This window comes from Solea senegalensis, linkage group LG1 (genome assembly GCF_019176455.1).
Source record: "Solea senegalensis isolate Sse05_10M linkage group LG1, IFAPA_SoseM_1, whole genome shotgun sequence".
NCBI lineage: Eukaryota > Metazoa > Chordata > Actinopteri > Pleuronectiformes > Soleidae > Solea > Solea senegalensis.
Window position 1 is genome coordinate 41,966,393 of NC_058021.1, and position 26,799 is coordinate 41,993,191.

The following is a 26,799-nucleotide window of genomic DNA, read 5'->3' on the forward strand; positions in this document are numbered from 1 at the left end:
AACCTGGCTGCGCATGCGCGGCATCATTGCTGCATTGTGGGGAATGTCGTTCGAAAGGTGATTCCTTAGCGACTCGGAGATCTCGCCACAAATGTTCAGAAGATTTTGAGGTCTCCAAATGTTAATTTCGCGAAAATCCGGGGCCAAATGACAGATTACAGAACATCAGCAATAATGTTCTACAACATTAAAATATGAAAACCTAAATATTTCACTCTAATATTTAATTCACATTCTTTTATAAATGTGTACATCTTCTCTAATATTCTACTGATACTTATTGTGATATATGCCTTTTCATCATCTATATTATATTCACTGTATTTTATCTTTAAACAGTTTATTAAACTATGTCATAATCTCAGTATCAAAAATAAAAAACAGACAGTATGCCTTCTTTGTTTTATTTATATTTGATTTGTTTATATTGCCATTTAAGGATTTAAATGGGTATATCTTTAAAGGTGATATATAAATAAATTATTATCAATATAAACCATAAAAAAACACACCTCCAGTGCCCACCAGTGGGCGGTGGTCCACACTCTGTGAAGCAGTGGTGTAGTCTGAGCTGGTTTCATGTTCCATGATGATGGCGATGATGATGATGTGGGGCTGAATGAAGATGTTTAGACTGCGGTGATGTTTTGATCTTGACCACCAGTTCACTGCTAAACTGAACAACTGTCAAACTATCTCCTCAAAGGCATCTATATACATATAAATGTGGGTGAAACCACTTGTGTACTTTCCCCCCGCTGCTGTGGTTGGACTCTGAGGACTCATTCCCTAACACATTAGGGAAGTGACTATGTTCCTTTACTTTCCTCAAACACACTATAAGGTACTTATGTACAACCACATTTTAGAGCTAAATGCTATACTCTGGACTGTATTATATAGTTATGTTACAGTCATATAATCATATGAAAGAGCCCATATTATTTAGAATTAAACTTTGCAGTTTATGACCCATTATAGAAATTGTGCACATTTAATCATAGCTCTATAGGTTGCATCATTTAAATTAAAACATGTGAAATGTCTCACAGTGACATTTCAGTGACTGTTTCAGATTAACCTTGTGATCCTTTATGTATAAACATATACATACGTGTGTGTGTGTGTGTGTGTATACACAGAGGTTGAAACTGTGCCGTTTCCAAACGTGTGCACCGGCATTGACAATCTAATGATGTCTGACACATCAGTCACAGGAAATGAATACTTTTATTTTGATAGAAGTATGTTTTCTTCACGAGAGGACCACTATTGGTCATCCATCTTTGACACTATATCTTGGTTTTCTATCATGTTGTTTAGGATGATTTAGTTTTACACCTGACCATTTGGCTCGAAATAGGGTGCAATCCAATAGCAGTGCTTTTCTAATGCCAGTCATTATTCTGCCTCTGTTTGGTCTTAGAGAAGACAAACAATGAAACTGTATCTGTATGCTGTGTCCATTATCGGGAAAGCAACATCAGCAATATCATCACTGACTGAGGGAATATGTGTGTGTATACAGCAGCAGCACAGGGGTGGGCGGGGCTGAATAACTTCTGAAACTTTTTGTTACAAATGTCTTGCTTTACCAATTGTATCAATATCAATATTATCAATATTGCCCTTATCTTGTGATTGTATTTTTGATTTATTTGTACCGCTGCTACGATGCACACAGCAGTTTTAAGTGTGTTATTTCATTATCCATTCACTGTCTACCACTTTATCCTCCATGTGAGGAGCCAATGGCAGCTGACACAGGGCTTAACAACCCAGCATGTTGTTGGACTGAGGGTTAGGAGGAAGCCCAGAGAACCCGGGGAAAACATGCAAACTCCACACAGAAAAGCCCTCGGTCGTGAACTTGCATGGAAAGAAACGTTGCCACTCTGCTGCTGCTGCTGCTGCTGCTGCTGCTGTGTGGCCCTCTTGCTAAATGAAAACTTTTAAAATGATTTTTCTGGCAGGCCTTTGTGGGCTCAGTGTGTTCCAAACCCACAGCTGCAGCCTGACAAACAAAAAAAGACAAACAAGCTCTCATTGTGCGTCTTGTACATTGGTCTGTGCCGAGTGTCGTTTCATGCCAACAGAACAGAATCAGTGAAAAGGACGAACGTACTGGCATCAAAGAGTGTTTGTGTGTGGCGGTGAGACTGGAACACCTGTGAAGCAGAATGGTATAATGACAACTTTGTTTCCCCCAGGAAATGATGCGTTTCCTGCGTCAGGCAACACTAAGATTAGAGCAGCACTCTTTTCTTTTTTATAATAAATATAGTGTAGGGAAGAAGACTCTCCTTTCTCTTGTGACAAAGCGCCCACGTCACCAAACGTTTTCTTTATTTGGCATGACACTGGGATTTAGCAGACCATGGTTGTAAAAATACATTATTCATATACACCTCTAGTAAAAAAAAAACTATTGAAAACATATCTAAAAATATACAGTGAAATATAACAGCAGAATAAAAAAAACACTTTGCAGGGGTAGGAGGAGTGGGGTAAGGGGCTATTTTACAAGATCACTGAGGAATGCTAACACATACTGGTTTCCTCTGCTCTGCAGACATTTGGTACCAACATGTGTCTACAACTCAGAAGAGACAGTGCATGCATTTCACAGCTTTGCTGCCGTAGTCCACGCACTCAGGTCCAATGCACTGGCAGCAGGCGTTGTGAAACCAGCGGTACTTGGATCCTCCCATTGACTCGCAGTAAAGTTTACACTGACGGATGGACACGCAGTCGTCGAAGTAGACCACGGTGCACATGTTTTCTGGAATGAACAGGGACAGGCATGAGTCACAAAGCCACTGAATGTGGTTTATGAAAGTCATTACCTTTAACCCTCAATGTTCCTACTTTTACTTCAGGGGTATGTGTAAGTTGGAGCATGTGGCGTTTGGGGTGAGCGGAATGAGTTAACTGCTATTATGAGTCTGTCTTTCAACACAAATAACACCGGTTTAGAGAAAAGGAGAAAAGAGAAACTGCACAACAGCCGCATACGATCAAACATTCATAGAAAATGGCAGCAGAACAACACTTTCCATCTACAGTTACAGTTATCGTCATCATACAAATATCATATCATAACCCTCCTCTCCACAGAGTTATCTCGTCTGGTTATTATAAGCCACTCTGGGCTTGTTTTTCTGTAAAGTCGCTTACAAACAGTGACAGTCATGAGTTTTGGAGATGTTATTTAAACGCAGGGTAGTCCCTGTTCCGCCCCTCCCTTTCCCCACTCACACAGGTGACCGCAGAGTTCACCCTGATCCTGATGGATCTACTACTAGCCAATCAGAGCTAGGTCCATTTGTTTCCCCTGCTGCTAGTTGGGAAAGTTGTTGCAGCCGTTTCAGACAGACATCTATCTGTCTGTCTGTCTGTCCCTCCCTGTGTTGTCATTATTTAAATGTCTGTTTGAATGTCCTGGCTTAAGTTACTTAATACGGTCTATAATATTTTCTTTATTGGTGAGAGATGTTTATTTAAACTGAAGAAGCAAACAAATGACTTTATTTCTATTTTATGACAAATTGGTTTGAAGTCTTGAACTAAAAGAACAAAAGGAAGATGAGCACATAAAAAGCAATAATACACGTGTGTGTGTGTGTGCAAAGTTTAATTATCCGAGGTTTACTGTAATGTTAAATAAATGTTAAAAGCGGTTTTACCTTGAGTGTCGTAGCTGGCGTGGATACTGTTGCCGGGCACGGACACGTTCTGATGCTGGTTGTCGAGCGACTCCAGGAAGGACACCAGGTTCTCGTGATGCGACAGCTCCTCTGCGACGGGGAAGGACACGACCATCATGTTGATGGGGGCGTCGCCTTCAGTGAGAGCGCGGAACAGTGAGGGGATGGGACGGTGCAGCTCCTCCACGGTGCTCTTTGACGTAGCAGGAGAGTCGCTGTAGTTCTTGGGGTTACACATTCCTGACACAGAGACGGAGGACGACACTGATGAGTGGATGAAAATGACTCGTTTTCTTACTTTTCTTTTGTCAATCACATGATTTTAGCTGATACTTGTATCCATTAGACACCAGATGACACCAGCTTGTCTGTGATTGCAGCCAATGGCTAATGAATGATCAACTTACTGAGAACAAGAAGACGTCATGTTTGATTATCTACAGTATTAAACAGCACAATCTATTCCCAGAAACAATGTTGGTTTAAAATAGATGCAAACTGTGTGATACCATTGAATTGGTGTTTATTTTAGTATTTTCACAGTATTCATAGATGTAGAGGCTCTGGAGTGAAACGACGCCACAGAAACCACACATTTAAACATCGTTTAAACTAAAACATACACCCAAAAAGATGGAAACTCTTTTCAACATATGATGCGATCGTTGCTTTCTCGGAAGTGCAACATGTACAATTCTACTGCAAATGCTATATTTCAATCTATTTCTAACAAATGTTTTGCCTAAAAAAAGTCTGTTGGAATCAGATGTTGGAAAAGGAAAAATGTGAAATATGATACGAGCCAAAAAACCCACATATCACATAAATAGTTAACTAAGAACAGGTTGTAAAAAGTCAATAAAAAGCAGCTGCTGTGTTTAGTTTGTCCATGTGTCCATGTTTGTGGCCTATTGTCCAAAATGGCGGCCACGGCTACTGATACACGGCTCGTTCTGGGATCAAAACAATTCATACTATCTTAAAAAAACTGTATCATAATCTTAATCCTTTCATCTAAATTTTACACACTTGAACTGAGTCACGTCGAGAGAGCTTTTATTGCTCCTTCACTTTACACAGTGGACACTGACGAAGACGCTTCCATTAGAAAGGCTGTATTTGCACTGATATGTCACTGTGATCCTCTAACATGAGCGGGAATGTACGTCTGGCATAATTCAGCGCGCTGCCCCTTTAAGCACAATGTCACAGCGGAAGGTTTTGTTTTTTATAATGTCACGTGACTTCAGCTCACCACCACTATCCTCGCTCCCTCTGGGTCTTTTTAACACTTCGCTTAATTTCCAAGTACAGAAGCAATAACTTTGACAAAGTCCCCACATGCACAGATATGATCTCTCTAACCCTTTAAATGAGTCCAAGTGAATTACAGATAACGGGTAAATCATCTAATAGGAATGGAGTTTGACAGAGGAATTGGAGCCAGAGCAGCTGTTCTTTATAAGAACTAAAACACTCACTGTCCTCCTCTCTCCTCTGCTGGACTGCAACACTTCAAAGACGTCTGGCACAGAAAACATGTTTGTTTCAAGTAAAAGAAGGAGACAAATGTCCAGGATGTCATTGTCAAAGGAAAACTCCACTGCTGCAACATCTGCTCGTGTTTGGATTCCACATGAAAGCAACTACAGCAACATCTGAGCTGAGCCGTCCGGGATTCTCATGATTCATTAATATGACAATTATTTTCCATAAAATGCTGAGAAATGTTATCTAAAGTGACGACGTTTTCAAATGACAAAGTGAGTCAGCATGCGCATTTCACCGCCAATGTTACCGTCCCACCAGTAAGTTTATTTGGAGAGTTCCACCTTGGCTCCACCTTAGCTCCACCTTGTCCCTGCAAGAGCGGTATTATGTCAACGCGGAGGGACAAGTGTGCTGTTGGTGGCTGCACAGTGGAGGATTTTATATATGAAGCTAATGTGCCGGATAAAGTCAGCAAACGTGTGTTTGTGTGTTCGCACCACTTCACATCAGTATTTAGTCAGCGACGTACAAACACACACATTGTTAAGAAAAGGTCACATAGAGGTCATAATTGACCATTCTGACACGTCCTAATTAAACATATTTGTTCAGTACGTCCTCCATGACCGGAGCAGAGACTCGGTCTGATACAGTCAGCTCGCCGCTCGCCGCTGGCAATCAGCGGTGCTGCTCTCTGTGAAAATCTGTCAAAAAAAACATAGGGACAGCACAGCCAGCGGCGAGCTGCCTAAACTGGCGCCATGCTCCGGAGCTGGCGAGTCGTTAGCTCTGACGCGGTTCTTCTTCGCCGCTCTTGAAACAGTTGCGCTGCGCTGTTTTAGAGGTGTGAAGAAGAACTTATCACCCGACACCTCATCATTTCTGCAGTTTGGCAGTATTTACCAGTTAGCTCCGTTAGCGGTGTTAGCTGCGCTAGCTCCGTTAGCGGTGTTAGCTGCGCTAGCTCCGTTAGCGCGCCGACAGTCAAACTGGAGCGGCCCGTTTATTAAACGAAAAGAGCAGCACGACAACTAACCAGCGTACCTGTGTCCTGCGTATGTACGCCTCTGTTTTTAAACTTTAGCGTTACTTCAGAGACTCATTTTAACAATCTGGAGTCATGTAAAAATGATGTCACGCGCGTCCTTTCTCGGTCAGTCGTCATGGAAACATGAAGCTCTGCCAGTGCTACGGTGTTTGGACCAGAGTCAAAACAAATGTACAAGCCGAAAAATGAAATAACGTATCACTGGTAAAAATAAATGCTGTCAATTTGCTGTATTCGTTCATGTTTGTACAGAGAGTTTAACCTGAGCCAATGAGATTCATATCACAGTCATGCAGGCGTAGTATGATATATACACACTGGTATCGGTATCGGTACTCTGTATCGGCCGATACCCACAGCACAAGTATCGGAATCGGTATCGGGAGGGAAAAAATGGTATCGAAACATCTGTAATTCAGAATGTGCTTCCTCACTGCATTCCAGTGTGTATGGGAGAGCAATAAAGTAGAAAATAATGCTAATAAAGCCACAGTTCTCTGCACTCACCCACGCAGTCGCAGCACTCCTCCCATAGGTTTCCCAGGCAGAGCATGCACTCTTTACAGCACGAGCAGTTCCCGTCTGACGGACGACACTGACACAGCTCCTGCAACACACCATTCAAAGAAACATTTCAATATAAACACCATTATATATGCACATTTACGCTACATAACAATCTCATCCCATAAAGTGAAATCAGCCACTTTCTCCTTTCAATCTTCTTCTTAAATCACTTAGTGTGAATTCAAAAGAGAGTAGAGAGTGATTGAGGTGGTGACGGCTCAATAACCTGATTGAAGTTGATGCTTTGAACAAAATACACAGAAAAAAACAAACAACAAACTGAATTGCATTTAGATTGAGATGAACATTTTGAAATTTAGATCTTTAACAAGGTGTAAAACATGGCTTAATCCGTCAAGTCATGTTTAAATCAAGATGAACTGATTTATTCATTTGCTGATGGAACATCCCTGTTGAAGACGATTAACTAAAACACATGAACTCAGTTAATTGGAGCCGCAACTAACGATTATTTTCATAATCCATTAATCTGTCGTTTATTTTCTCGACGGTGCTCGTCAAACCTGGACATGATGATGTGACATCTTGTTTTATTCACAAACCAAAATGATTTATTGATATATTTATATATAATCCAGAGCAAAGAAATGAAGAAAATATTCATATTTAAGAAGCTGAAACCCTGATCAGAAGTTTTGTTTTAGTCATGAAAAAAGCTTCAAACCGATGAATCGATTATCAAAGTAGTTGTCGATGAATCTCTTCAGCTCTCAGCTGTATCTACTATATACTTTGTATACACACACAATTCTAAATGTTGAATCTTGAATAAATACTTCCACTGCATTTCATTCTTGTCGTCACGGTTCTAAAAACTGGGAGCGTTAAGATGACAGAAGGGAAAACACAGGTTTGCTGGTGCAGCAGTAACATCATGTGATCAGTGAGCAGAAGGAAACATGTGGACAAACAGGAGACGTGTCATTAAACCATCAACAGTGACCATTACACAGGCAACTGTAGCTGCACTCGTGCATTTCTCTAAGAACGTCAAACTAAACACACAAAACGCTGGGCCTCAGTCCAGGTTCTGACATGCCAATGTTTTTCACCACTTATTTGGTCCATAAAATACAAAATATTCCCTAACTCTTTGTTAATGTGGAGCAAAGAAACCAGGAAATATTCACGTTGAAGAAGCTGTTAAAAATCAACAGTTACTGCATTCTTTCTGCAACAGAAAGTGAATGAAACCAGAGCAGGTGGTGAATCGGTTTCTACAACAACAAATCTTCATGAACGTGTGGCGTGAAAAAAGAAGACAAATATTCTTACATTTATTTAAATGTTCGTGTTGAGAAAATACATCAATCTTCTTCTTCTTCTTCTTCTTCATCGTCATCATCATTAGTGTCGTAAGCTTCCTCTTCTCTGGCTGGTCTGTCCATGTAGAAACATGGCCGCCGCAGCCTTCCTTGCCTAAAGTACATATAAAAGACTTTTTTTCTAAAGCTATGAAAAAGAGATCATACACTTATATTAGTGGGTAGAATATTCAATGTCATCCATTAAACCCTTACTTTAAATAAAACTAAACATTACTTCCACAAACTGTAGCTTTTCTTTGTTCGACTGGGCTTTTATTTTGAAACTTTCATTTTAGTTGAAAGCTCATTTTACTGGACTTATGAGGACGTGAATGTGGTTGACTTCACTTCATGTGTGTTCAATAAAAATCCGATGCTTTTTATAGAATGCCGGTAATATTTTTACAAGAGCTTCTGCGCGCACACACACACACACAGACACACACACACAGTTTCCATGACTTCAGAGGACATTGCATTGACTTACATTAATCTAACCCTAACCATAATTACTACTGGCCTAATCCTAACCCTAATCCTAACCTTTAAACGTGTCTTCACCTGAAAATGTAGTCATTTACATTTTTGTCCCCATATTGTGAGTTTGTAAACAGGGTTAGGTCCCCACAACATCAGTAATACCTGCACACAAACACACACACAAACAAAGACCAGCTTCATCTCCGAGGACAAAGAGAAACAGAATCTGTCTCTCTCTCTCTGAGTCTGTCTCTCTCTCTCTCTCTCTCTCTCTCTCTCTCTCTCTCTCTCTCTGAGTCTGTCTCTCTCTCTCTCTCTCTCTCTCTCTCTCTCTGCAGGGGGAGCACATTCCTCCCAGTCAAGGTCACTGCTGTGATGGGGGGCGGTGGGGGAAAAGAAAACACCTGGAGAACAGAACATGGCTGCTCCCCCTCTACACAACACACTTTCCCTCCCTTGTTTTCCTCCCCCTCTCCCACTCTCTCTCCTTTTACTGGTCTTGTTTCATCTCCAGCACATACACAGTCGCAGGGAATGATAAAAAGCCTCTCGATGACTCAGCAGAGAGGGATTGCAAACCTCTGATCCACATCTGATCCCCTGAGTCATTGTGAGTGTCAAAGGTGGAATTAGAAGAACTAAACACTGTATTCACTTCATGTTTCACACAATCAAGCAAAATCACCTTTTATGGTCAAGTGTGTAACATTTAGACAGAAACTGACTCTACGACCCAAAAATATGTTGTTATTAATAGAATGTCTTTTCATTCAGGCAACATTTCAATTGATATGAATAAAATAAAATTGTTCCCAGTTGCAAAATGTAGGGTTCACTACAATATTTTATGGCTAATGTACGTCACACTGCATGATGAAGGAAAAATGACGTCAGTCAAGAAACAAATGTTGACTCGGGACATTTAAAAATGTTTGTATTTTACTGAATTGTCCATTCGATTTATTTCATTTGAACTTTGAACGGATCAGCTGTTCACAGTTTGTACAGAAGCTCAAGCGGAAAAACCAAGCTAGTCATGACTAGCTTGGTTTTCTAATGATTTCTAATCAGTACATACAACAGTCACTGGTTTGTGTGTCACGTGCTATGATGACTTGGCCCATGAGGAGGTTTTATATTTATTTATAGTCACGGAAAACCAGACCCAACCGTGCTGGAAGTGTATAGTGGAAAAGCTTAAAGTATTAAAAGAGATGGAATATTAGCAGATAGTACACTATAGCACACATAGCAAACACCGGAGGCGCACGTTACCGGGTGTAAAAGCATCACTGTATGATCATAGAAAACACATTTGAATGCCAGGTGTAAAGAAACATTGTGTGTTTCTTCTTGAGATATTTCACTTCATCAGTAACTGTAATAATAGCAGCAACTGCAACTTCCTGAGTTCGATGAGATTACATCGCCCTCGCGGCCGCTTGTCTTTCGCTTCTTCCGGGTAAAGTTGAACCTAAACTGCTTAAGAGTGAAAACCAGTGAAATCAGTGAAACCTCAGCTGCAGGAAGACTAAACAGTGAACATGCTGCTGCTGCTGCTGCTGAACACCACAGCCGGACTGCATGTTCCCCACAGGGACACACACACCTCCTCCTGACCTTAACCTCCCCTCCGTCCTCCATTTTCCTCCCTTTTCTCCCTCCTCCACTCCTCATGTTTTCCCACCCTCAGGGGTTTTGGGGAATTCAGACAAATGACTTGAGACGGCAGCGGAGCGTAAAAACGAACGCTGGGCAGCAGACGCCACTAATCACGAGCAGCGTGGAGAAGCTTCTCCTTCAGTCACCATCGCTCCGGCCTCTGACAGCCAAGCGAGTCGAGGACGCCACAGAGCTCGTTGTTCCAAGCAATGATTTATCAGGTGAAATAAAACATCTGGAGGTGAAGAAGAAGAGGAGAGGAGCGAGCCACAGATGTTCTGTTCTGCAGGATGTTTGAGCTTTTACACAAATGAAAGCCAGAGGCAGCAGATGTTGGAGCCAAAAAAGGCAGAAAATAGAGTGTAATCGTGTTACCATGGCTACAAGAGAATGAACTGTGGTCAGTCATTACCAAAACAGAGTCACGAGAAAATATGGTTTCATGATTGAAGATCATTTTATGCTAGTGAAGCTACTGGTGGACGCTCACCGCTGCACTACCAAGCATGTGAACCACGGTCTTGACAACAATCAAGACCGTCTGACGTTCACACGTTCATCAGTGCATCTGTTTCTATCACGTTCACCAGCACAGCAGCAAGGTGGGGTTAAGTATCTTGCCCAAGAGCAATATGCTGCATTCAATCTACACTGGAACTCTGAAGTTGGACCAGGAAGTAAAAGTGAGTTATTTCTGTAATGCTTGAGTCCTGTTGGAAGGAGTTAGCTGTTAGCTTATGTCAAATATGCTCTTCTAATAGATTTCTTGTTTTCTTCATTGTCTATTTGCATGTTGAGTATGTGACGTAGCAGTGATGATGGTGATTATCATGTGAGAGACGTGTAAGAACAACAATGGTGACAATAAATCCCCCATAAGTTTTTTTTTTCCAAGCTCGGCAGGTCACGAAAAACCAGCTAAAATTCAAAGTTCTTTCACAGATGAGGATTCACAGTGTTTTGGGGCGGAGCTTACAGGAGATTGTTGTTATTTTATTAGCTTTGTAGCTTTAAAGGCCTAGCAGCAAGACAGTCAGGTCAAAGGTCAAAGAGGTGGAACACTTGTGAGGGTAAATACAGTGTTTTTAAAAGATGTTAATGGCAGAGGCAGGGCCAACACACACACACACACACACACACACACACACACACACACACACACACACAAATTGAACTTGACAGGTGGTGGAAAAACTTTTTTAACAGGAAGCCAACGCCTGCCCTCATCTTTTCCTCAAAACAAGTCCATGACAGTACAAGTGTTGACTGCGGGGCAACACCTCTCACCCCATCACCCACCGGGCTCCAGACACCAGGGAAAATGTGACAGAAGGTTGAAATAATAACGCAGAGTCTCACAGAGTCTTGAAGAGTCTCAGAGTCTCAGAGTCTCACAGAGTCTTGTCTCACAGAGTCTCACAGAGTCTCTCTCAAGAGTCTCACAGAGTCTTGAAGAGTCTCGCAGAGTCTTGAAGAGTCTCACAGAGTCTTGAAGAGTCTCAGAGTCTCGCAGAGTCTTGAAGAGTCTCACAAAGTCTCACAGAGTCTCACAGAGTCTTGAAGAGTCTCACAGAGTCTCACAGAGTCTTGCAGAGGCGCTGCTCTGCGGCTCATGCTGTGAAAAAATGAATACCTCCCTCGGCTTATCTGAGGAATGCATCTGCATTCTTCACAGCAGATTCCATCTCACTGTCAACTCTTTCATTTCCACTGCAGGTACGACTGCTGAAGTCTGGCCTTTCTGTAAAGAATCAGGCAAAGATCATTTGACTGTAGCCATAGACCTTTCACTGACATCAGGAGAGAGTCTACAGTTGTAACACTGTAGCAGAAGAGGCCCCAGATTTGGACATATTCCCGATTCAATCTACAAGGCTGAATATTAATGTATTCATAATAAACACATATTCATATCATTGACATGAATGCCCGGCTCTATGAACACCACCTATGGGTTGAGATCAGAGTTGTAAAATAACCATAAAATATCACACAATCCTGCTCCATCAGCTGTAACAGTGATGTCACACTGATGTAATTTTTTAAATTTTAGATACTTTACTAATCCCCTTAGGGAAATTATTCTCTGCATTTTGACCCATCCTAGAATTAGGAGCAGTGGGCTGCCACACTGAGTAGCGCCCGGGGAGCAATGGTGGGGACTTGAACCGGCGACATTTTGGTTACAAGACAAGTTCCCTTTCCACTTGGCCACAGTTACAATGATGTCACAGTGATGTAACTGTGATATCACAGTGATGTATCAGTGATGTAACTGTGATGTAACTGTGATGTCACAGTGATGTATCAGTGATGTCACAGTGATGTAACAGTGATGTAACAGTGATGTCACAGTGATGTAACAGTGATGTAACTGTGATCAGTGATGTCTGTGATGTCACAGTGATGTATCAGTGATGTCACAGTGATGTCACAGTGATGTCACAGTGATGTAACAGTGATGTATCAGTGATGTAACTGTGATGTCACAGTGATGTATCAGTGATGTAACAGTGATGTCACAGTGATGTCACAGTGATGTCACAGTCAGTGATGTCACAGTGATGTCACAGTCAGTGATGTCACAGTGATGTCACAGTGATGTATCAGTGATGTCAGTGATGTATCAGTGATGGTGATGCATGATGTAGTGATGGTGATGTAACTGTGATGTAACTGTGATGTATGGTGATGTAACAGTGATGTCACAGTGATGTATCAGTGATGTAACTGTGATGTATCAGTGATGTATCGTGATGTGTGATGTCATGTCAGTGATGTCACACTGATGTATCAGTGATGTCGCTGTGATGTCACAGTGATGTATCAGTGATGTAACTGTGATGTCACAGTGATGTATCAGTGATGTATCGATGATGTCACAGTGATGTCACATGTCACTGATGTATCGTCGCAGTGATGTAAAGTGATGTATCAGTGATGTATCAGTGATGTCACAGTGATGTAACTGTGATGTATCAGTGATGTATCAGTGATGTAACAGTGATGTAACTGTGATGTATCAGTGATGTAACAGTGATGTCACAGTGATGTCACAGTGATGTAACTGTGATGTATCAGTGATGTAAAGTTAATGCAGCTGCTCTTAAACACCACTGTCAATCAAACCTTTAAAATCACCTTTGAAAAAACAAAAGAAGTTCTGCAGCCATTTTAGCCTCTGATTCAACTACTGATGTTCAAGTAGAAAACCGTTATCGTTCCAATACTGATCAAAATCTCTAGATCGGATATTGAAAAGATAAAATTATAAAAGTCGATACAATCCAAAAATCCAAAATATCACATGCTTCACTCAGCACAGACTGTAAGAATGTAGCAACAGCATTTCGGCTGAGTCATGTTCTTTTTCTTTACGGTAGGAGTATTTGTTGGAGAATGACGTCTGTGCTTGAACACAAATGTGTAGTTTAAAAGGTCTAAAATGACTGTACGGGACTGATGTCAGTAGATATTCAGGTTTTTGATATCGTGCTGATATCACAAACCCTGATATAAAACAGAAGGAAATATATGTCTGACTTAGAGCTGAAACAATTAATCCATTATTAATCGATTACTAAATGAGTCGACAACTATTTTGATGATCAATTAATCGGTTCAAATCTTTTTTCATGATTAAAACGAGATTTATGATCGTTTAAACTTCTTAAATGTGAGTATTTTCTTCATTTCTTTGCTCTGGATAACAAAGAAATCATTAAAAGTGAATCATTTTGGTTTGTGGACAAAACAGCTTGCGCACACACTTTACTAAGTCGCACACGCTTCACTAAGTCGCACACGCTTTCCTAAGTCGCACACACGCTGCTAAGTTGCCCACAACAGCACACACGCTTTACTAAGTCGCACTTTACTAACATTCACACACACACGCTTGCTAAGTTGCCCACACGCTTACTAGTTCGCACACACGCTTTACTAAGTCGCACACGCTTTTTCTCTCAGTCGCGCATGCTTTACTACACTTGACTGTAGCAAGAACATGCTAACTCCACACTCCTGGCTGTGAGGCAACACTACTAACCACTGCACACGAGACCTGGTCTCTCAGTCAGACCAGGTCAGACCAGGTCAGACCAGGTCAATATTCTGGTCATGTGTCGCGTTGATATCGATTCTAGTGTAAACACCTCTCACCTGTATGAGGCACTTGCTGACGTCGCTGGCGCACAGAGCTTTGTTGCAGCCCGAGCTCATGGACAGTCCTGACAGGAGGAACAGGAGCGTGACAGCAGACACTGCGGGCAGGGCGAGCTGAGCGGGCCTCATGGTGGCGGCTCAGCAGCACAACACTGGAAACACCTATGTCAAAGGTCAAAGGTCAGGGTCAAAGGACAAAAACAAAGGATTCCTCGACATAAGGTGGAGCCTCATGAGGAGACAGCTGATCTAAAGTTACAAAAAAACCACAATATGTTCAAAAGAAACATGTTACATATGTTTAGTGAACACTGGGAAAAGAAAAAAGAATCCTGAATAAGACAGAAGCTGCTGGTGTTACTTCAAAATAAATCCCTCACATACACGTGAACCATTTTGACCATTTACCAAAACAAACTGAGTGTAAATGTTTCTTATCACGATAAGATAACAAACCTTAACTCTAACCTTAACTCTAAGCTTAACTATAACCTTAACTCTAATCTTAACTCTATCCACACTCAGAAATCAGGTTCTCCCCCATTAGGACTGCTGGTCCTGACAAGGTCAGTGTTTATGCCCGAAAATAGGTCTCTCTCACTCTCTCTCTCTCACACACACACACACACACACACACACACTCTCTCTCTCTCTCTCTCTCTCACTTTCTCACACACTTTCACACACACACACACTCTCTCTCTCTCTCACACACACACACACACCTGGCAACATCAGCTTCCTACACCTTTATTTTCTGCTGTGTCTCGTGTCTGTGTGTCAACACTCTGCTGCACATGAGCAACGTGAGCTCCTCTCGCTCTATGTCACTCACTCACTCACTCACTCACTCATCCGCGCATCTCTTTGCCTTTTTTCAACACAAACACCAAAACTTAACTGCAAGAGAGAGAGACAGGGAGACACAGAAAGAGAGAGACACACACACACAGAAAGAGAGAGAGACACACACACAGAGAGACAGGGAGGGAGAGAGAGAGAGAGACGAACACAAAAAGCGACGCACACACTCAGTGTGGAGTATAATGATGAAGAACGAACTCACCAAAAGTTCACGATGTTGTGTCTGTTTTTCGTCTTAAAGTGACGCCGTGGTTGTGTCTCTCTCTTTGAACTTGTCCGGGACGCTTCAGTGGTTCCTCTTCTTCTTCTTCTTCTTCTTCTTCTGCCGCTTCTTCTTCTTCTGCTGCTGCTGCTGCTGCTGCACCAGTGTCCAGTCAGTGTGTCCGTCCACAGGGCGTCAGTCTCTCTCTCCACAGCACAAAGCGACAGGCAGTCAGGCGCCTTAAAGGCACACACTCCATTTTCTCATCCGCCGTGTGTGTGTGTGTGTGTGTGTGTGTGAAAACACCGGGCCTCGGTCTCACACTCTCACTCTGTCTCTCTCTCCGTGTCTGTGTGTCTGTCTCTGGTCAGTCCACGTGAGAGGACTTGTGTCCTCGTGTGTTCCACACGGCCTTTGTCTGCAGTCTTTCTTTCTTATCAGCGACGTCGTGAATTCGCCCATTAGGTGAGAAAAGGGGGCGATTCGGAAGCTGTGTGTGTGTGTGTGTGTCGCGTCACAGCGGGACACACACACACTCCACAGGTGTTTCCCTGTGTCTCATCAGGCGTCGTCGTCACAAAAGGCCGCAACAACAACAACAACAGTCACAGAGAAAGTTTAAATATTCTGATGATGATGGTTGAATATTAGGGTCACATGCAACATAAATAAATAAATGAAACATTAAAAGCCTCAGAATCCATTCCGTTTTACTCATTTATTGTTTTACTTCTGACTAAATCATTGATGTATCCACGCGTCTATCTTGAGATTATGTTCACGTAACTTTTCACATCCACCTGCTGTGAAATATAATCCATATAATCAGATGAAAAATGGTTTGGACAGCTTGATGTACGCCGTATATACGTTAACATGTACTGAATTCAAAATATTACCTTGCAGGATCAGAGCTGCAAATATGTATTTACAGTATAAATATCTGAGAGTACTTTGTTTAGAATAAATGACTCTGAAGTGAAACTGTTTTAAAGTTTTTCTGCTGCATCTTTAAACCTCAACAACGTACATCCATTTACTGAACTTGAGTAACAGTGACGATGACTTTGTTGTGCACAGCGACATCTAGTGGCTGTGAATAATGTAACGAGACAAAACGCAAACACAGGTGGAACAACCTGCGGGACATCTCTGTCTGACACGCCGCCGACGATGACACTAGGCCGGCTGCAGGGTCGTCACTCAGCCGGGAGACATGGAGCAGAGGCAGGGACGTCTCCCTACCGCCCCCTGCAGGCAGCCCAGGGCACTTTCTTTTCCACACACCTTGTCCTTCTTTCTTTCTTTCTTTCTTTCTTTCTTTCTTTCTGACAGTGATTATAATTACAAATGACACGTTTTTCACAAAAGTTTCACTTGTTTTGGTCAAATCTATGAAATATATTTACATTCATGCACCTGTTACATGCTACTGCACATATACATATATATTACACATTTAATGTTTTTTGTTTGTTGGTTTTTAGCTCATTCTTACCCACAATACTATAACAAGTATATAATACTATATAAGTACAAACAGGGCAGACTCACTTTGTCATTAGTTTCTAACATTTTAAATGAAGTGAAGCTAAAATCAGGAGAGTTCATTTCACAACAAATAAAATTTATTCAGTCATATATTACAAATATATACAAGTCATGTAACAAGTAAATATTAAAATAGACATTTTTTTAGAACTATCATTCAAAAGGCATTATGTTGAGAAAATAGGATTTGTTGTGATCTCACGTTGTAAAAGTACGTTGTTGTTTTTTTTTTTCCTCTCTCCGTGGAAGCCACAACAGACTCTAATGTGCAAGACACACAATGGACAATGACGTGAGGGGCGGGGCCACAAAGAGGATGTTACACACTGGTGGAATAAAAAAAAAAGGAAAAGAAAAAACCTGGAACACTTCAGTAAACCTCACTATTTCGTCCATGAAAAAAAAAGCATGCGCAGCATTAACTCGCCAAAGTGAAAAAACAGCAGCTGTGGCAGACGAGAGGAAAAAGAGTAGAAATGAAAAACAAACAAGAGAAAGCCAACACATGCTTTTAACGACAACAAGAACATCACAGACGACAGAGGACACGCGATACAAAAACCAACTTTGGTCCATGAGACAAAACCAGTTTACAATCAAAATATGGATTTGTTTTTTTTTTTTACAAGTTTAAAACAATAATTACATGGTTATTTACAAATGCACATTTTTATGTATAAAATAAGTTAAAAAAAATTAAGAGCACAATCTGTACACAATGTATGAACACTCACTTGTTTTTGAAAACTGTGTAACCTGCTGCTGCTGCTTCTTCTTCTTCTGCTGCTTCTTCTTCTGCTGCTGCTGCTGCTGCTGCTTCTTCTTCTGCTGCTGCTGCTGCTTCTTGCTGCAGCTCCTGGCGCAGCGTTTGGTCTCGGTGCCCTGTTTTGTTTTGTTTTTTTCCTTTCTATCTGGTGAGTCCACGCTGCCTTGTCCTCATGGTGACCCGGGTCAGTCTGGACTCAGAACAGTTCTGGAGTTAAAATCGTCTTTTAATCTAAGTGCTCTCTTGTTTTGCCGCCACATTCTAAGTGCCTCACATTTGCCTTTTCCCCGTCCTCGAATGTGCGGTCTGCTGCTCACTCGTGTCTGCGGCTCGCTCCTGTCCTACAGCTCATATCGGGGTGAGGTCAAAGTCGTCATTGACCTCCACCAGCGGGATGTAGAACTCTGGGATTTCGAAGATGCTGGTGGACTTGTAGGTGGCCGGGTCCAGCTCCTGCAGTTTGAGCTGCCACTCCAGACGCTGCACAGCGTTCAGAGCCGCCGCCTCGTGCTGTTGCCTCATCAGAAGACAAGTCTATAGAGAGAGGGTGGAAATGAACACAAAGCAACCACATTAAATTTTGCAGCCAAGACAGGGACTGACTTAGACTTAGGCCTGACATTTGACTTTCGGTCCAGTCCAACTTTATTTAAAAACAGCTGAAACAAAGTGCTGTACATCAGAGATACATAAGACAAATAAAATATCAAAATGACATCATCAACCTAACAAACAACAAACAATAAAATACTGTAGAAAGTATAAATACAACAATAAACCAACGTCTCATACTGGGTCGAAATCCCAAGAGTAAAAATGGGTTTTAAGATGGGTTTTAAAAGGGGCGTGTCTAACATGCTGTGGAAGATTGTGAACTGATCAGCTGACCTCAGAGACAGGCCAGGAGCGTGAGGATGAAGCAGCTCACAGAGGAAGGGCGGGGCAAGACCATTTAAGGATTTAAAAACAAATAAAAGATTTTAAAATGCACAGGCAGCCAGTGGAGTGAGGCTAAAATAGGCGTTACGTGTTCACTCTTACGTGCTCCGGTTAGAAGACGTGCCGCATCATTTTGGACGAGCTGGAGACGTGAGAGGGACGTCTGACTGAAAAAAGCTTTTAACTTTGTCAACTTTCTTAAGTGGAAAAAAAGGAGGACTTCACTACTGCACCAATCTGACGGTCCAATTTAAAATCACAGTCCATTTTAAAACCCAGATTTGTGACTGTAGGCATTACATTACATGCTGTGTTTACATGCTGTGTCAAAGGTCAACAGGATGGACTCACTGGAGCCGTTGGGTCCAAACACTATTACTTCTGTCTTTCTCTCATTAAGATGTAAAAAGTTCAGGGCCATCCACGCTTTGATCTCGTCAAGACACTCAAGAAGTGAATCGATAGATGAGGCCTCCTTCCTCTTTAAAGGTACATAAATCTGGCTGTCATCAGCGTAACAGTGGAAGGAGATATCGTGTTTCCTAAGAATGGAACCCAGGGGAAGTAAAGTAAAAAAGAGCAGGGGCCCTAAAATTGAGCCCTGTGGGACCCCACATGACAGGGGAGTAGATGAGGATTCAGAACCAGCAAACCTTACACACAAAGTTCTATCTGCCAGATATGACCTGAACCATTCTAGTGCGGTACCACTAATGCCCACTAGGCGCTGTAAACAAAACAGTGAAACATTGGTCGACTGTATCAAAAGCAGCGGTCAGGTCCAGCAGGACAAGCACAGCGACGTCACCAGAATCAGTGGTCAGTATGATGTCATTGAAAACCGTTAACAACGCCGATTGTGTGTTATGACGGGTTTTTGTTGAAACAATTTCCCCTTGGGAATGAATAAAGTATTTCTATTCTATTCTAAAACCAGACTGGAACACCTCCAAGAGATCATGCTCGTCCAGAAACAATCCAACCCAAAACTGACTTCTATACTTCTGTCTTTCTCTAGGGGGCGCCCTGATGAACAAGTGTCACATTTACAGCCATATCTGTAAAACCTAATATATTTTTGAATAAATGAAGAGACGTTTGTTAAATGAATTAAAACTTCATTTCATGTATGTCATTCAAAACATACACATGTCAAAAATACAGCAACATTTTTATCTGATTCTATCTAAAAGATATTATTTAAAATATTATCTTTAAACCACAGTAATAACTAAAGCCACAGTGCCACATACCTTAAGTTTATCAAACTTGTCGTCCACGTCTTGAAGCCAGGACATAAACTGCCGGGCGTTGAATCTGTCTCTCACTGAAGTTTTACCATCATCGCTCTGTGAAAGCAAATACAACGTTCTCATCAAACACAATCAAGTGTCTTTAATTAGCTGAGTGAGGTCTGTTTTTGTTGTTTTCGTTTTATCGTTATCATTATTATTGTTGCTGTTGTTTATAAATTGTGAGATAGTGTGACAAACAAGGACAGTGACATAATAGATAAACACAAGAAACTATAGTGTGTGGTGGCTGGTGAGATGTAGTTAGTTATGTATGTCATGTGAGACTGTGACAAACAGACGGACAGACATCTGTGGTGTAACCTGTCTCACCCACCTGGACCTCCTGGGGCATGTTGTACACTTCAGCGTCCAGTAAAACCGTACAGGCACTGAAGGGCAGCGTCTGATTGGCTAGTGTTCTCGCCGCCCGATAATGGACTCGTAAGACTTCCTGCTCGTTTGAAACGATCAGTTTTTCCTGCAGAAACAACATCAAGTTAAACTAATGTGAGATTAGATTAGATGAACCTTTATTAAGCCCACAGTGGCAAAATTCACTTGTTAGAGCAGCTCACAAAAACAGTATAAAGTGCAAAAATCTATATTAATTGAGCAATACAGGCTAGCGAACGTTTAAAACACACCAATAAAGAGGAAGACAAACAAACAAACTAATAATAAGAAGCGAGGGGGAGGAGCTGCCTTTAGAATAACAGGGAAGTACAAACCCTTTCAATGCTGTGTTGCAGTCTCAGTTTCATGCGGACGACCTCTTGTTGTTTGAACATCTCTTTGAGCTGCTCGGGTAATGAAGGAGGAGGAGTTATCTGCACAACAATGGAGACAGAAACGGGTCAAAGCACTTAAAGCACACGCCTGTGCAGTGATTCACTCAGTGAGTTTACTTTTCTCTGTGGAAACTTCCCTGCATGTGTGTTTGGATCAAAGTAGCATTTTATTCCCATTTGAAATCTCTAATTAACTGTAATTGCTTAGTTTTAGAGTTTAAATGCAAGGACAGGGAATAAAACAATAGATCTCTATAATTTATGTATCAATATGTTTCTGCATCACACACACACACTTTACGGTCCAACACTTAGAATGGCCTTGAATGCTTTGCCTCAGATTAATGAAAGGTTTACATTAGGGCTGGTTATTATATCATGACATGAGACCAGACAGGTGGTCATATAGTTATCTGTGATGACCTTTACCGGCTTTAAAGGCTGTGGCATTGATAATAATCATTTATTATATTGAATGGAATTGACATAATAGTTTTTGTTTCCACCAAACATGGGATCATGGTGGGACTCACTCTACCGTGGGAAGAGAGCCTGGAGGAAGCTCAAGGGCACAAATGTGCCAAGTACAAGGAGCTGACGGAGGAGTGCAGGAGGCTGGGCGGGAACAGTGGGATGTCCGGGCTCTGCAGAGTCCTGACCAAGCTAGGGATAGCGCAAGTGGCTAAGTAGAGGGCTGTCAAATTTATCAGTGGCTCTGGCTGAAGAGGGAAGCCCAGATCAGCCCCGGCTGGGTCACCTGGGCGAGGGTAACAAACCCGACACAACCGGTTGATATAGCCTAAAAATGTCCAGATTTTATTTATACCTTACAGCCTTACAGAAATACTGATTTGATTTATATTGTGATAGATCGATATCCCACATCGCCCAGCCCTAGTTTAGTTTATCTATATATTATTTATTTGTCATTTACCACAATATTCATTGATAACCTGATCATTTCTATTGTGCTAATCTTTCTGGCCTGCAGATCTTATTATATACAGCAGAACTTTGGTTCAAGATACAAATGAATGTTAACATGTAGCTATAACCATCATTAGATAAGAAATGTGTGTGTGATGAAACACAAGCTAAAAATGAATGTTGTTTTCCAAAAGACATTATTTTGAATTAACAACACATTAGTTTTTGTTTTTACCTTTAACACAACTAACTTTTAATACAGTTACATTCAGTCCGTTCAACTGGTTTCATTGTGAATCCAAAATAAGTGAGTGCAAAGCTACGAGTAGAAACACAACACACACAGATGATGCCGGTTGCTAGCGTTAGCGTAGCCTCCACAGAACCTCGAGACAAAACCAAAAAAGATGTGATGGAACTCACCATTGGTATACAGAGCTTGCTGAGAGGGTTCCCATCGAGGAGGTAGGATCCATTGAAGGTCACATATTCATCATAATACTGTGGCGGTTGGGGGGCGACACTGCACAACACTTTACGCTTCTCCTCGATCTTCTTTCGAATGTGGAGGAACTCATAGTAAGGGTTGGCTCTCTCGGTCTGGTAGGGTTCGATTTCCTCCAGCTTTATAGAGTCCACTATCGCAGCCAGAGACTGTTGTTGGTCCCGCTCCTTCTCCTGCTGAGTCGCTGAACACAACTGGTAGTTCAACACCTTGGGCATCTTCCTCTTGCGTGGGTGGGGAACATGAAGGTCGGCATCCTCGTCTGAAGAGCGCACCCTGATCTTGGCGCCTGAAGAGTCGGATTCGCGGTCTCCAGACTGTGGAGACGAGCTCCTCGAGGTGTTAGTACTAATGTCAGTCTGGGATCCCGGCTGGACAGAGGTTTGACTCAGCTCATCTCCGGCTGATGACGATTCAGGTTGGTCATCAGCAGACGTCACCTCCATTGCCTCAGAGGAGCACTCAGCTTTTGATTCAGATGACCCCTCAGTAGCCCCACTGCCCTCAACTGGTGAGCTTTCTGTTGTAACAGATGCAGCAGCAGTGTTGTTACTGTCCAAGCTCTGTGGGACATCGGTCGTCTCTTCCTCCATGGGTTCAGGACTCGCACAGGACGTGCTGCCTTTTTTCTCCATCTCAACATCGAGACAAGAGTTTGCCGTGTCACTGGAAGGTTTCAAATTCTTACAGTCATGGGTATTTACACACAAATCTTCTTGAGGGCATTTAGACTCAGTGTTAGCTCCGCTAAAACCTGGTAAAGACTCCCCTTCAGTGGAGCTCGGAATGTGACAGCTGGTGGACGGTACAGGACCTTCTATCACTTCTGTTTTGAGAATTTCAGGAACGATTTCCATGCCCTCTGGTTCTGGTCCATCAGTGTTCTCAAGAACTCGGTCTTTGGGGTCAGAAACCTGCATGGTGCCAGTTTCTGTTTGTTGCTGGCAGATGATGCTCTCCACAGCAGAGGATGGAAGCGGTTCCCTCAGCTGGAAGGTTTTTGTGTTGGTGAGCGCTGACGGCTCAGCAGATGCAGAGGCTGTGGGCACTGACTGGTCAGAGTCCTTACTGCTACATTCTCCCTGCAAAGTTTCTGCCACACACTGGACATCTTTCATTATGGAAGGTTCAGAAGAAGGAAGAGCTTTCTGCTCTGTTGAGCTGGGTTGAAAGCCAGTACACTGCGAGATGCTGGACTGTGAAGTTACATTTTTATTCAGAGGATCTTTGTTTGTCACTGTTGGTGTTAAGCAGTCAGGTGAGTCCCCCTCTCTCTCCATCAGTGGATCAGCCACTGAACTCATATTTTGTTGAAGTGTAGTGAGGCCCTCTTCTGTATCTGCAGAGGTCTCCCTTGTTCTCAGCTCCTCGCTGGGTAGACTGGATTTTGGCAGATTTTCTGCCAGTTTTCCTTCAGCCGATGAGATGGCATCATCGTCCAAAATGGCCCTGAGGTAGGGAGACTCGTGTCTGCTGGATGGCAGTGTCCGATTACTTTGCGACACATCTGGAAGACTGTTGGAATCTTTATCGTGAACAGATGGAGATCTGGTGGCCTGAATGACGAGGGAAGACTGAAGGAACGCGGAGGCTTCCTGATTCAGGTCAGAGTCATATTCAACATGTCTGGGTGTTAGTGTTGTAGTCTGACAGTAATCTTCTGAGCTAGCGACAGAGACTAAGGACACAGACCTGGACATGAGGCCACAGCGTTCGCCCTCTGGTCTGGGGGATCTGGTCAGACAGTTTTCCACTGCTGACATGACCTTTGCACTGATCGAGGGCAGACTCTTTCCATCGAGTGACACCGCTCTGGGACTGGCGCCGTCCTTCAGGGGTTTATCTCCTCTGTGAACATCAGAGGCTTCTGAGCTTTTTGAGCGCATCAGCTCTTTACTCAAACATAGGTCGACCTTGGTTCTGTCTTTAGGCTTGGACTTCCCTAGCTCGGCCAGAGGTCTCAGTTTTTGCCTTTCCCGCTCTTTCTGTTTGATTTTCTCCAGATGTTTGCGGTGCCACTGCTCAATTTCCTGGTCCTTTAAGCTTAGCATGCGCTCAAAGCTGGTCTGCATCAAGTCGTCATTCTCTAGCCTCTTTTGTTTTGGTTTGGTGTCTCGTGTTGCTGGCAAGGCTTTTGACTTGGCCTTATCTGCATCCATCTCACTGGGTTTGATTTTGTTCATCTTTGCTTGCTGGGAGCGGTCTTTATGTCTGTCTTTATCTTTGTGTCTGTCCAAGTCTCTGTCACGGTCTCTCCGGTCTCGATCCTTCTCTGGCGTTCTCACGACCTCCTCCTTTGATTTTGTGGATAAAGACTTGCTCTCAGACAGGTAGCTCTTCTTCTCTTCTAAAAGTAACTTCAAATTGGAGCTTGAAGGAAGAGACGCATCTTTGATTTTATCTCTCCTCTTCCGGTCACAGTCCTTCTCTTTGGAGCGATCAGATTTATGATCCGGCGTCTTGTCCAGAGGTTTAGCTTTCCTATCAGAGTTTGCACGATCCTTTTCTCTGTGATCGCCAACACTATGCTCTCTGTCCTGCCTCTCCCTGTCAGACTTTTTGTCCAACTTATCTTTACTTTTCCGGCTGTCGTCATGTCTTTTTGTTGTCGATAACGATTTCAGCTTTTCATTCTCTTTGTAGTTTTTATCTGCAGGTGAGTGGGAAGACATTGCTCCTGTTCTTTCTTTATCCTTCCAACGATCCACTGCATTCTGTGGTTCAGCTTTGTCAGGGTGCTCCATTTTAACCTTTTTTTCCTTGTCGGGATGCCTTTTTTCCATTTTATCACAATCCTTCTCCTTTCCTTGGAGCCTCTTGTCAGTTTTTTCACGTGAGCTTTTTTCAGAGGGCTCCAGCTGTTCTTGATCAGCTGTGATCCCACATATGGGTTTCTCTTCCGTCTCCTCTTTCATGCTGTTACTCTGCAGTGACTCCTCAGGAATCCGCCCTGAGCCGTGGCAGTCCACCCTCTTGTCACGCTCACTCAGTTTTGAATCCTTTAGCTTGTCCTCTTTACCAGCAGCCTCCTTGCGCTCCTTCTTCACGGCTTTGTCTTTTTCTCGCTCTTCTCTTTGTCGCTTTTCTTTGCTACTGGAATGTTTCTCCTTTGCATTTCTCTCATCTTTGACAGGAGAGGAATCAGAGGTCTTCTGAAGTGAGCTGGTGTCTTCACCTTCCTTCTTCACTGGCAGAGGCTCATCTGTCTCATCACTTTTGAAAAAATTCTCTTTCCAGAACTCTCTGTCAAACTCCAAATTCCTGTGGCCGTCTTTCCTGGCCTCCTTCTGCTTGTGGCGGCTTCGCTCTGCCTCATACTCCCTCCGGTGTTTGTCCTTCTCCTTGTGTTTAAGTTTATGCTTCTTCACCACCTTGCCGTCCACGTCCATCTTGCGTAGGGCACCTTCAGTGCTGTCTATACTGTTTCCTATGCTGCCATCTTTGTATGGGCTCAAACGGCCGTCATCCCCTTCTACACTGGACTCCTTCTGTTGATGTTTGCTCTTTTCCTTATGCTTACACCCTTTAGTGCTGGAGCCTTCAGTGCAGTAGTCTGCATCTGTGTAGTGGTTGTATTTGACACCGTCTCCCGGACATGAACTGTCACTGATGGAAACACACATCTTGGTATTCTCCTGTTTGAGTGGTGTCTGTTTATCCGTCAGGGTGTGAATCAATTTAGGAGATTTAATGGACGACAAATGGAAGAGGTGAACCGACGAGTCGTCTTTGGGACTGAAAGACATCTTGAAGGAGTCCTCCTCGCGACCCTTTTCTGTGCTCTCAGACACAGCTGCTAAAGAGAGGACTAGGGTTTTGCTATTCTCTTTCCCATCCTCTTGGTTTTCCTTGTTTTTATTCTGGCTCTTACTCTTCCTCTTCACTTTACCCTTGTCTTTTTGCTCAAAATTGTCCTTCTTAGATCTTGTGTCCACTTTGAGGGGCTCCAAGTTCTGAGAGCAGGTGGGCGAGTTCCTTTTATCTGAAAGGCTTTCCATTTCATCACTGGAGGTATCTGAACTGCAGTGGACTCGAGAAGTTTTTTGCTTTTTGGGCTTGGAGGAGGAATCCCCCTTGCCGCTCTGCTTTCCTGCCACGTGATTCATATCGCTGTCCTCCTTCTCCCGCTGCCTGAGTTCCCGCCGCAGGATGTGTCTGTCGTTCAGGGCTTTACTGAGATCCTCCTCCTCTTCCTCGTCTTTGAACTCGTATTCATCCAGCCCTGGCACAGATGATGACGCCTTCATGACCAGTTTGCCATCCGAGTCCTTTTCAGTATCAGAGTCTTCCATGTTGTCATCCACACTCGATGGATTAACCGATGGTGGGTCTTCAGACTCTGTGAGGAGGAGAAGACTTACTTTATACTTTCATGCTCAGAAACCAGTATTTAATATCATCCTGGATAAAAAAGTGACTGATAACTTTGAGTTTTGTTGAGTTTATTTACCGTCACATTAAAAAAAGGAAAATCTTAAGGTAGCACATAAATCTCTTGGGTAAAACCCCTTAATT

General features: G+C 42.7%; 2 protein-coding genes across 4 annotated transcripts in view; both read right to left on the reverse strand.

Annotated features, from left to right (window-relative positions):
* Positions 1-2,304: 2,304 nt before the first annotated feature.
* Positions 2,305-15,750, reverse strand: twsg1a (twisted gastrulation BMP signaling modulator 1a). Its single transcript, XM_044044488.1, has 5 exons — positions 15,514-15,750; positions 14,445-14,609; positions 6,754-6,853; positions 3,687-3,947; positions 2,305-2,782 (listed from the first exon to the last, which is right to left on the reverse strand). The coding sequence occupies exons 2-5, from the start codon at positions 14,574-14,576 to the stop codon at positions 2,601-2,603; spliced, it is 675 nt and encodes a 224-aa protein (XP_043900423.1). The 5' UTR covers positions 14,577-14,609; positions 15,514-15,750; the 3' UTR covers positions 2,305-2,600.
* Positions 15,751-17,967: 2,217 nt separating this feature from the next.
* ankrd12 (ankyrin repeat domain 12) overlaps positions 17,968-26,799 on the reverse strand; it is a 34,960-nt gene continuing 26,128 nt past the window's right edge. For 2 of the 3 annotated variants that reach the window (XM_044036732.1, XM_044036614.1), the window contains 5 exons: positions 22,203-26,623; positions 20,793-20,891; positions 20,399-20,542; positions 20,023-20,118; positions 17,968-18,364 (listed from right to left, as the gene is read on the reverse strand). In XM_044036732.1, the coding sequence (XP_043892667.1) occupies positions 18,179-18,364; positions 20,023-20,118; positions 20,399-20,542; positions 20,793-20,891; positions 22,203-26,623 (4,946 nt within the window). In that variant the 3' untranslated portion in view covers positions 17,968-18,178. The remainder of the gene's footprint in view (positions 18,365-20,022; positions 20,119-20,398; positions 20,543-20,792; positions 20,892-22,202; positions 26,624-26,799) is intronic. The other variant, XR_006361188.1, reaches the window with a different exon arrangement.